Source organism: Onychomys torridus, chromosome 1, assembly GCF_903995425.1.
Source record: "Onychomys torridus chromosome 1, mOncTor1.1, whole genome shotgun sequence".
NCBI classification, from domain to species: domain Eukaryota; kingdom Metazoa; phylum Chordata; class Mammalia; order Rodentia; family Cricetidae; genus Onychomys; species Onychomys torridus.
The window spans coordinates 20,695,665-20,708,138 of NC_050443.1; the positions used below are offsets into that span (position 1 = coordinate 20,695,665).

The 12,474-nt window shown below is 43.7% G+C and overlaps 1 protein-coding gene across 1 annotated transcript in view; it reads right to left on the minus strand.

Annotated features, from left to right (window-relative positions):
* LOC118579693 (zinc finger protein 25-like) overlaps nt 1–12,124 on the minus strand; it is a 33,100-nt gene extending 20,976 nt beyond the window's left edge. Inside the window, exon 1 of the mRNA XM_036181241.1 lies at nt 11,929–12,124. Within this exon, the coding sequence (XP_036037134.1) occupies nt 11,929–11,931 (3 nt within the window). The 5' untranslated portion in view covers nt 11,932–12,124. The remainder of the gene's footprint in view (nt 1–11,928) is intronic.
* Nucleotides 12,125–12,474: the final 350 nt, after the last annotated feature.

A 12,474-nucleotide genomic window follows, 5' to 3' on the forward strand; every position in this document is an offset into this window, starting at 1 on the left:
AATCTCAGGAGAAGCCAGTATGAAACAGAGTTGGAATTTATCAATGCAATTTAAGCTAAGACAAAGGAAGGGAAAGAAGAGCACACACCCACTAGTGATGTGGGGTTTTCAAGAGCCACCCTTAAGTTTCTTTGGGCCAATGATAAATAGGTAGACAGACAGACAGATAGGATTTTGAGAAGTAGTCACTTTGAGGACTAGAGACCTGGTGTTTCAAAGGATTACTTAGGAATTTAAATGAAATAACAGGGTAGTTCCCAAACTGTACTGGATAGGCTTACAGGGTTTACCTGGTAGGTAAATCAAGGACTATAGAATGTCAGATGTTTCACTGTTAATAATGTTTGAGTGATGCCCAAAAAATTCCAGGTTAATGGGAAAGACATAAGGTCATACTTGTAAAAGGTCATGTACTCATAGGTTGTAAACATAGTTTACTGCTATTTAGACATTCTTATTTGAAATTTGTTGTCTTTACAAAGGCAACCTTCATAGCAACTCTTGTTAATTTTTCTTGAGTTCTTGATTCTCTGCTGGAGATAGATACTAGACTCTAAAAGGACTCTCATGTCCCCTTAATTTTTCCTGGGGGTGAGGGCGTTGGTATTGTGTGTGTGTAAATTTGTGGGTGTCTTTAAATTTGTGGTTGTGTATGGAGGCTAGAAGTTAACTGTGAGTGCTTTCCTCAGTATAAGTTTTGTTTTTGAGACAGGCTCTCCTACTTTCCACACAGAACTTCTTTATAATGAGGAGAGGCTAGCTGGCCTGTGAGCCCCAAGAATTTATCTGTCTCCACAAGTATTCTTTTAAAGAACTATTATTTTTAATTATGTGTATGTGTGTATGTGCAGGTGAGTAAAGCTGCCCAGTGTTAGATCCCCTGGAGTTGGAGCTATAGGGAGCTGTGAATAGCCCCACATTGGTGCTGAGAACCAAATTCAGGTCCTCTGCAAGAGCAGCAAATACTCTTGAGCCATCTCTCCAGTACCCTCTGTCATTATTTTTTAAGTAGGTTCTGGATTAAACTCAGACCTTCATGCTTGTACAGCAAACACTTAACTGATTAAGTTATTTCACTAGCAAAAATTTCCCTCTGTGTGTGTGTGTGTGTGTGTGTGAGAGAGAGAGAGACAGAGAGACAGAGACAGAGACAGAGACAGAGAGGCAGACAGACAGATAGAGAGATAGACAGAGACTATGAATATGGGCATCCACGTGGAAATTAGAAGACAATCTTAAGTATCAGTTTTTGCCCTCCAACTTGAGACAGTCTCTTTTGTTGCTTTTCTATAAGATATGCCAGGCTAGCTGGCCTGCCAGCTTCTTGAGATTTTTCTGTCTATGACTTCCATCTCTTTTTAGGGGCATTAAAATTACAAACACTCACACTATATGCCCAGCGTTGATGTAGGTTCTGAGGGTTTGAACTCTGGTCCTCACAATTTCCATAGGCTATGCTTCCACCCTCAGATGTCCTCAAACCCTCCTTCTCCTTCACAATTTACATATACTCTCAGATCCCCTAAAAATTTCATCCCTCTGCTGCAAGGAGTTTCCTCAATGAGAGGTGAGAATTTCACTTATCTATGGCTATAAGGTCAAATATTTAGAATGTAGTTAAGAAATTATGCTGGTTTAGTAAAGTGGCAGTTGTAGGTTATCCTCAAAATCCATTACTTCACTAGCTCTGGGTAGTTGTCTAGGTTTCCAGTATGAGGCAGGATTTCCCTCAAAAATGCAAACTTGTGGAGCCAAAGCCCAACTAATACATCTACAACACAACTCTTGCTCAGGGACCATTGCCAAAGAGGGTGCAGAATGACTATAGGAGCCAGAGAAATAGGGAATTTGCTGTGAGATTGTGTCTCCTAGAAATGTCAGAAGCTACACCCACAAAGTCTCACCAACATGGCTGCTGAAATTTGACCTGAACAAGGACAACACCAGCAGACATAATAACATGGACAGGGAAAAGCCCAGAAGGCCTTAACTCCAGACAAATAATTACAGGCAACTGCAGAATGCTGAGAGTGGGATAAGTTGTTTTTCCCAGGGAAGAACACACCAATTGGCCATCCAGTGCCAAATGGTCAGCCCTGAAAACACATACATACAAGTAACATTATATAAACTGAACAGGTTGTACTTTTGTATTTAGGAAAACACACCAACAATTAAAGAAAAAGAGACATAAATTTAAAAGAAAGCATGGTGGCAGTTAAATGGAAGAGTTTGGAAGGAGGAAAGAAAAGAAAATGATTTAATTATAATTTCAAGAAACAAAATTAATTTTTAAAAATATCAACCCTTATACATCTTTCCCTCATTCTCTTCTCCCTCAGAACCACTTCTCTTAACACCAAACTGCTACTATGTTCTCTCCCTCAGACTCTCATATCCTCGGACTCTCACCAAATATCTTCTCTCATGCCCCCTCCCCTCACTCTCTTCCCTCACAACTATTTCTCCTCAATTAGTCCTCAGACTTCTGCAGGCTATGTCCTCTACCTGAGACCACCACCTCCTTGCTAACACCCTGATTTCTTCCCTCACACTGTCTTTCCCCCTGTATATCTAGAAGGCTTGCATCCCTCCCCCAATAGACCTCTCAAAGACACTTTTGTCCTTAGTACACCTTTATAGACTGGGGACCATCAGCATGGTCTCTTCTAGCTGTTAGATGTTTTCCTGGGCCTAGTGCAGCCACAGTCTTCTGCAGTCCCATGATAGCCAAATCAATACTTCAGAGAGACAAGCAATGGTAAAATCATTCTACTTCTGACCCAGGCCAGGCTTGTCAACAGAGATCTAGCTGCAAGAAAAAGAAAGGAAAAAAGAAGGAGAGGAGGAGGAGGAGGAGGAGGAGGAGGAGGAGGAGGAGGAGGAGGAGGAGGAGGAGGAGAGAGGATTATGGGAGACAAGGAATTAGGGAGAGATGTGCAGACACAGGACACACAGATAAAGAACCAGAGTGTAGTGCCCTGGAACTCCCAAGTTGGGTAACTGCAGCCCTGTTTGCTGACCTTTACCTTGATGTCCTCCCTATGCTGATTCCCTGATGGTCTCCACCCTCCTGAATGCTCACAGGAGGTTCTTTGTGTATCCTGCATTTGGTGTAAACAGCTTAGATGCAAGAATGTAGAACATTCAGTAGCGAACTTCTGCCCTCCAGGGTTCCTCCATTGTGCTGTAAGCCTGTATTTAAGGTTCCTTCCCTTCTTCAATAAATGGCTTTCGGCATCCTCTGACACGAATGACTCGCTGTCTTTTGTCTCTGTTTTTTGATTCACAGCCCCTAGCTCGGACATGGTAAACGGGTGGTGGTAGCACAGGCACTACTGCAACAAATGGAGGTTCTACCAGGATCCAAGAAAGAAGGGAAGAGCTGATGGACACCCGGGTAAGTCTGGCACCAGCAATTTAAAGAAAAGAAAAGGGTGAATTGAAAATGGGTGCAGCTAGCTCACAGTCAGTTAACTGGACTGCTGAAGCAGGAAGGCACCGAAGTTAAGGGCAAGACAGCTAAAGATTTAAAATGAAAAAGGATATCTTCCCAATAGAGAAGAGGGAAGGAAAGGAAATTTCCCGTTAGAAAAGGGAGAAAATTTTAATCAAGTAAAAAGGGGAAAAATTTTTGAAACTAGGCCTAAAGATTTTGGGGCCTTGTAGAGGAAGGATGAAGGAAAGAGAAAAGCCTCTTTCCAGTGGTAATGGAGGAAGAAAGGGCTCTTTCCGACATAGAAGTTTCAGGATAACTAGAACTCTGAGCTCTTTCTGCCTGCCAGCACACAGCGGCAGCATCTGAATTGTAGGGAGTCGGCAGGTAGGCCTCACTGCTGCTGGCTGAACAAGCAAGCAAGCCCAGAGGTCCAAGTTTTGTTGTCTATTTTTCCCTCAGAGTGGGAATAATTTAATATTTAGGATCCCTTCGTGGGAAATGTTTTTCTATTTTTCCATTAATGGTGGGAATAACTCATTATTAGGTAGTCCCTTCATGGGAGTTTAAACAGGAGTGTGTGTGCACCAGGCCACGGCCAGCACAGTGGCGGACAAAGGCATATGCTGCTATAGCACACAAGATGGCTCAGAGCAGCAGGCGGGCAGGTACACGCCGGTGGGAGGTGGAGCTGCAGTGGAGCTCGGCCTGGCTGGGCACCAGCACTAGAGCCCAAGCGTCCGGCAGAGCCAAAGCGAAGCCCATGCTAAGTGAGCAGAGTCCTGGAGAGGGGCAGGTGCTAAAAGTTTAAACAGGCCCAACTTCTGGTGAAATTTCGGTCAGGACATGGAATGCTAAGTCAATGCAGTTTGAATTTCCAGGAATATTAATCATTCATTGCATAAAGGATGTTATGTTCTTTTGATTGTCTTAATAAATGTTTGGATGAATGGTTGATTCTCATGGTAGATAAGCTAAAGAAACAGGATTCATAATTTTAAACTATATATATTAGGTATGCTCTTGTCTGTTGATCATTACTGAAAATTTGGCTCTGCTCTTTAAGTTGCTTTCTAGAAATTCTTGGTTTAATGCTATAGAAATATAACACCTGAAATGGATTGGGTTGTTAGCTTTTTAAATAATGTTGCTAAGATAAACTCATAAAAATAATCTCTTACTGATAAAGAGGTTACAAAATTATTTCTCCAATAAATAAAATACAGGTAAATTGTTTGGTCCACGTTGTTAATAATTGGCTTTTTGCATTAATGTGTTACTTGGGATCTATAAAGAAGGATCCTCTTTTTAAGATTTTATAAAAATACTCCAGAGTATTACCTAAAGTTACCTCTTCAAATCCTATAGAGATTGTATTTAATGCTTTTATAATTGGCATATGTAAAAAGGACCATAGAAATAGAAGCTGGTGATAGAATTGCTCAATTATTATTGCTTTCTTATTTTAAATGCAAAATGGCACCTATATGTAGAACTGGAGGCTTTGGAAGTGCAGGAGAAAAGGTGTTTTGACAAATAGTTATCAATGATAAACAGCCTAAATTAAAAATAAAATTATATGGGATTGAGACTGAAAGATTATTGGATTCTGGTGCTGGAATTTTCTAAAATTTCACAAGAATCCTGAGATTCCAACTGGCCTCTCTACAAGAAGTCAGGAAAATGGGAGGCTGTTACAGGATCTTAGAGTTGTAAATAAAACCATGCTTCTCATGGGAGCAACACAGCCTGGTCTGCCTACATCTGTGGCAATTCCTAAACATTGGCATTTAATTATGATTGATTTATATAGATAATTTATTGGCTGCTAAAGATAATAAACTTGTTTTTGATGTCTTTTCTAAAGAGGTTCTTAGCCTGGCTAATTTACAGATAGCCCCAGAAAAGGTATAGGTATCTTTTCCCTATCATTATATAGGTCACGAATATTTTGTTTTTCTCATTCACCTACTGGAATGTTTTGGCAAACAGGTCCTATTCTATGGGTACATTCCCAGCTTCTCCAGTGAAAACCATTACTCCTTATCCTCAGGCTGTTGCTCAGATTATATTTAAGAGAATCAAGAACAGTGTTCAAACTTTTGGTAAGGAGCCAGATATTGTAGTGACCCCATACACCCAGTCTCAAATAGCATGGTTGCAAGCTAATGATAATGATTGGACCATACTGACATGCTCCATGCAGGGTCAGTTTGATACTCACTACCCCTCCAATGATGTGTGTCAATTTTTTAAATTGCACCCTGTCATATTTCCCAAGATAACACAGATGACTCCTATTCCTCAGGCCCCTGTAGTATTTACTGATGGCACATCACGTGGTTTTGCTGTGGTAGTTTCTGGTAACATAATGAAAAGAATGAAAGTCCAAGGCACTTCCGCCCAGACGGCAGAGGTACAGGCACTGTTGCTTGCTTTACATGTTTTCTGATGAGTGTGTAAATATTTATACTGATAGCCAATATGTGGCACATGCAATTATGCCTTTGGAGACAACAGCCTACATACCATCCATTTCTCCCATTCATGAATATTTGTTGTATGTGCAAGGACACATATGGTCCCGCTCACATAACCTTTATGTGGGCCATATTAGAGCTCATACTCGATTGCCTGGACCTCTAAGTGAAGGTAATGACATCAGAGGGCTGATGTCATTACTCATATGGCTGTCACAATAATTTGTTCCACCTTTGAAAAAGGCTACTCAGTTGCATCAACGTTATCATCTTAATTCTGGATCTCTTCGTTATCACACGGGCATAACCCGGGAACAAGCCATCCAGATAGTTAAATCATGGCCTCTTTGTGCTTAATTTTTACCTGTTCCTCATTTGGAAGTTAATCCCCAGGACTTTTACCTAATCATGTGTGGCAGATGGACGTCACACACGTGCCTTCCTTTGGAAAATTACAATATTTCCATGTGTCTATTGATACATATTCCTCTCTAATTTTTGCCTCTGCCCATTCAGGGGAAAAGGTTAAGGATGTGAAGAATCATTGTCTTCATGCTTTTGCTTATATGGTAGTGCTGAAATGCATAAAGACTGATAATGGTCCTGCCTACAGCAGTATGGGATTTTCAAAATTCTGCCAAGATTTTTCTATTGCTAATAAGACTGGTATTCCTTATAATCCTCAAGGACAGGCTATAGTGGAATGCTGCCATTATACCTTAAAAACATATATTGCTAAAGTAAAAAGGGAGAAGCTAGGGGCTCATCTCTCCTCCCCACATTCTATTCTTTCCCTTGTTTTATACATTTTAAACATTTTATCAGTGGATTCTGCTGGAGTATCTGCTACAGATAAGCACTGGAGGGCTCCTGTTGCAAATCACCCTCTGGTGCGATGGAAGGATTTTTCTACTGGCACTTGGAAGGGACCCGATCCAGTGTTGGTGTGGGCCCGGGGTTCTGTTTGTGACTTTCCTCAGGACAATGAGGTTCCTCTTTGGGTTCCTGAGCCCTGTGTGCACCCTATGGCTCCTGCTGAATCCCAGCATGGCAGAGACCTATTGGGCCTTCGTGAAAAACTTTCCCCTTCTGATGCCAATGGGGATTGAGAGCCCAATACGGTCAGCCTTGGCAGGAACTGTAGCCATGCAGTTGGATTCTTCAGAAGGTAATGTATGGTAACTGCTCTTTCAAGTATGTTTGAGAACGTGTCACCCAGACACCTTGGAGATTAAGGATAACCCTGAAGGTCACTGACTTCCATTTGTTAACACCATACCAGCTAAGCCTTTTCATTTTTTGCAACCCTCTTCAAGCTGGTGTAGTACCTACTTTTCAGAAGTGGCTCGGTGCAACATTTATTGGCCTCCTGAAATTCATCTAACCCCTTTTGAAAATACCTTAAAATCTGTGAGCCTGAATGTAGCCATTATGAGACCATTAGTTCTGCTCCTTGTCTTCTGTCTGTCTTTTTTTTCTTTATGGTTCTTAGTTGTTCTTTTACAGAGCTGCCGGCTTAAGTCGTGCTGGGATCAAGAAAAATGGGCCTTGGTGGTTTGTGTTCCTGGAGCTGTGTCCATGCCAGTGGACTGTGGCAGTTAGACACCGATGATGCTCACACGCTCCAGAAGAGAATCTGACACTGCTGTTGCTGTTGTTGCTGTGGCAGCAACTGCTGCTACTGTTTCTGGGATTGCCATTTCACTACAGCTAGCACAATGGAGACCCTGGCAGCAAAAGTAGCTACATAGTTAATCACTCTTTCATTCTATTGGGCATGATAAATTTAATTCAGTAGTTATATACATTTCAATTGGCTTTGAATGTTATAAATTCAATAAACTCAAGTTCCATTTGCTTTTGGGATACTGTCATACAAGGACTCCAATTTGCAGTAAGGCTCGTTAAGGAAGGGAATGGCTCAATTGCCTCTAGCCTACTGGCTATGGGTGGGTTATGACTTCTGTTGGTCTTTTCTGTGTCACACAGATTGCAAGCCCAGCGCCACTTTGAGATCTTTGGCAGCAGTTAACCCTACAGCTTTCGTGGTTGACCCTGTATGATAATGAGTATTCAGAGATGGGTAATGCTTGGGGGGTGGTTGTCAACCTAGGACAGAGTGGTTGTATGGCCTGGGCAAGTGTCTCCATGACGGGTAAGGCAACCTGCTGACGTCCCAGGCAACCTAAGTCAGAAGCTCATTTTTTAGTAAAAAGAGGGGACCTGTAGTGCCCTGGAACTCCCAAGTTGGGTAACTGGAGCCCTGCTTGCTGACCTTGATGTCCTCCCTATGCTGTTTCCCTGATGGTCTCCACCCTCCTGAATGCTCACAGGAGGTTCTTTGTGCATCCTGCATTTGGTGTAAACAGCTTAGATATAAGAATGTAGAACATTCAGTAGCGAACTTCTGCCCTCCAGGGTTCCTCCATTGTGCTGTAAGCCTGTATTTAAGGTACCCTCCCTTCTTCAATAAACAGCATTCGGCATCCTCTGGCATGAATGACTCGCTGTCTTTTGTCTCTGTTTTTTGATTCACAGCCCTTGACTAGGACATGGTGAATGGGTGGTGGTAGTGCGGGCGCTACCACAACACCAGAGGACCCATGTGCCCCTGGCCAAGTTTATGGTACAGTTCCCATTCCTGTCTCCCTGATTCCTACAGTCTTTCCCTGTGTCCTGCCCTAGACTGACTGTGCAGAAATCAAGCACAGCAGTGGCTTATCCCAGGTGAAATCTTAGAAAGCTCCCTGTATCAGGGTACATAAGAGAATGCCAGAAATCAGTCTTTTGAGTCATGACCCCACACAGTAATTTCAGCTGCCCACCTGCCAAGCCTTCCCAGATGCTGAAAGCAGGGAAACAGGAATCAATCTCCACTACCACCCCAGTGCCAGGCCTCAGGTTCTAAGTGTAGCCAGTTGGTGGAAAGTTTGATCTGTGTCTCTCACTATGACTGTAACTCTATCTATCTACACAAGTCTCTTTCACTGGGTCATCCAGATTCCTAAAAGACCACCTTGTGTGAAGTGGGCAAAGTGCAGGGACTACCAATTCATAGCCTCTGTGCACACACACTGGCCCCTAGATTCATCACAAGCAGAAGCAAGGATGACAGAAGAACAACTAATGTCTGGGTGCCTCCAAAGTGCCTGTCCCTGCCCTGGGTTTCTCTCTTTACTTCTACAAAAACAGGACCCAGTGCCAATCCTGATGGTGCAGGTCTATAATCCCAGCTACTTTAGGAGCCAATACAGGAAGATGGCAAGGTAAAGGCCACACTGGGCTACACTGTCTCTATCATGGCACAGAATCTGCCTAATATGCACAAATTTCCAGGTTCCTTCCAAAATACCATACATATATATACTCACATATACAAGAAAATAGCTCAAAGAAGAGACTAATCAAAGTTACCAAGTAAGGAAGTGGGAATCAGTATTCCAATCCATGTCTTAGAACTCTGGGGTCTCAGAAAAATGGTTTCTGTTGAATAGATGTAAATATTGAACAAAAACGAAGTAAAAGCATAGATAAAGTAGAGTGGGTTCACATGCCTTAGCTTGTGACAGTCAAAGCCAGTCAGTGACATTCAAAAAAAGAAACACCACATAGATTTCAGATCAACACCCAGACACACAAACACAAAGACACACAAAGAACTGTGGTGGTGTAGGACAGCTACTGGACCCACCTCTCCAGTCATAGACAGGTTAAGGATAGTAGAGGAGGCAGAGAGGCAATCAGCCACTGCTTTCTCAATAACAGGGCTACTTCATAGCATATAAGAACACATTTGTACTTTATTGGTGGGAAATAGACAGCAGACTTGCCTGTGAATTATATCCACTTTTGTATGTTTGAGACATGGTCTCACTAACTAGCTTAGGTTGGCCGTGAAATGGCTCTGTAGCCCAAGCTGGTTAGGAACATTTGAGCATTAGATTCTTCCTCCTGCCTCACTCTCTTCAGCAGCTGAGATTAAAGAGCTACATAACCAAGTCCAGCATGGGAGGGGGAGTAGGGGGGGTTGGGATTTGAACACTTCTCCACTATTTTACATAAACAAGGCATGAGGGGGACAACCTGAAATGATGGAAGCAGGGAGAAAGGGGCAAAATATCTGTACACAGCAGCACATAGAGCCCTACATCACAGTGGGCAAAGGTCCTTTTCAAGCCAATGCTCCACATCTACTTTGAAGGACTTGGTCAGAGGTTACCAAGCACACAGAATAGGGGTGGGGGGAGGAAGGATAGTAAGTGGAGTTGGCTGCTCACAGCTATTAATTCCAGTGCTTGGAAGACTCAGGCAGGAGAACTGCTGTAATTTTTAAGCCAGTCTAGGTTACAAAATGACTTCTAGGCCAGTCTTAACTATAGAGTGAGGCTTTTTCTGTGGAAAACCAAAACTGCAATAAACAAGGAGTGGAGAAACAGTACCCGGACTTGAGACAGATTATGACCCCAGTGTGTCCCAATAACAAGTCTGGGGACAGGTTACATAGTCTGTGTTTTCCCTTACCAGGTCTGTGGACACCTAGCAGGTATATGACCCCTGTGTGTCCCCACAACAAGCCTGTAGTCCCTGCTCTCCCACTTCCTTACCCTTTCAGTTTTCAAAGCCTTCCTCTCTTCCCCTGGGACTCAGTGGCCTGTACTCAGCCCTGTCACAGCAATGGCCCTATCCCAAGGGAAATCTGAAAAAGCCTAGAATTTCTGAGCAAACAGCATGGGAAAAGGAGAAGACTGATTCTGTATACTCCCCAGATCCTGTGATTCTGAAATCATGTCTTCCTCTAAATAAGCCTGTTCCCATGTGTCAGCCCCTCTACCAGGTGAGACAGCAAGTGGGGAGCAAGAGTCAACCTTCCCATCCTATTGCCTGGCCGGGGCCCTAACTGTGGCTTTTCAGTTTATCTCTCACTCTTGCCTACTCAGTCTCTGAGGACCTCTGCCAAATCTCCAAATCTCTTCCACTGTGTGCATCTTGGATTCTCCTGGCATCACTTTGTACATCAAGAACACTGGCTGGGTGCAGGAACACTTTAAGGAGACACCCATTCAGCTTCTGAGAATTCCTTAACCACTCCTAAACCCATAAGCAACAAGGGGGAACAGAGGAGACAGATGGGTAAATGGCTCCTGGGCATCTGCCAAGTATTATCTGCCAAGTCCCCTTCCCTGAACTGCTCTCTCCACTTCTACAAAGGACTGGAGGCAGCCTTCATAGTGCAGATCTGTAATTCCATTTTGGATAACTGAGGAAGAAAGATCACGAATTCAGTCTGGATCATCTACAGAGTTAAGGCCTTGTCTCAAAAAAGTAAAGAAAAAAAAAAGTGAGTCTACATAGCTAGTTATATGCCAGCCAGGGCTACACAGAGGGACTCTGCCTTTAAAATAATAATAATAATAATAATAATAATAATAATAATAATAATGAAAACAATCAACACCAGCGGTAATAAAGCTCTTGCTTAGCATGTAGGAAATCCTAGGTTCTATTCTCAGTAACCGCCCCCTCACCGCACAAAGAGAAACAAGCTGAAAGTTCAAAATTAGTAATCAGTCACAGAATGAGAATCTGGCTTCCTACTGACCCCAAATGACTCAAGGGATGCTTTCTGAGGCAAGGGTGGTGAGAAACTCGGGGAAAGACCAGACCGCGACACAAGGCCAAAGTGGATGACGATGGCGCTCACAGCCCTAGATTTGGAGAGTTAGATTCAAAACCCCTAAAAACTCGCAGATGGACACATAAACCCAGAAGCGCACGGAGAGCCCTAGGCGGAAAGGACAGAGAGGGTCCGGGAAAGCTTTGGCGCGGACGCTGGCCCGGGGAATCCCGGTCATACCACCTTCGAACGCCGCTCTCAGCCACCCCACCCCGGGGCTCGAGATCCCGGCAGCCCAGGCACAAGTCCAGTGCGTGGCAAGACAGGATGGCCCGAAGGGGAAGGGCGGGAAGGTGTGGAGGGCCGACAAAGAGCCCAAGTCAGGACACCACACTCACCATTTCCGGTTCTCCGAGTCCTCCGCGTCCTCACTGTGGCGCTCCCCGCAGCAGCGATCAGCGAGTCACTGGCGACAGGATGAGGCAGAGAATTCCATATACCTAGAGCGAAAAGAAGAGCAGGACAGATCCCAAGAAGGGACGGAGGATGGGGGTGTCGGGGTGGGGTGGTAAGAGAACCTTAGTTCGGAAGAAAGTCCGCCCCCTAGTCTGTCAGGGAATCTGATTGGAAACTCTTATAACAGTGCTTTCGATTGGACGGGGTTTCCAGCTTTTGCCTTCTAGAGTGACAGGAGAGAGGGGCAGTGGTTTGGGGGGGGGGGCGGGGTAGGGGTGCAAAGTTCTCAAAAAACAAAAGAGGTCATAGGATTCCCTCTGCCCTATCTCTCTAGCCCCATAGAATGACTAACTAGTTCTCCCTAACTGATATTTTAAGGCAGAAGCCTGACCCCAATCAATGGAACACTAGAGTTAAAACCTGTCTAAAGTTCTATCAGCTAGTGACTGATATACAAATGTTTCTTATCCACAAATGGAAATAATAGC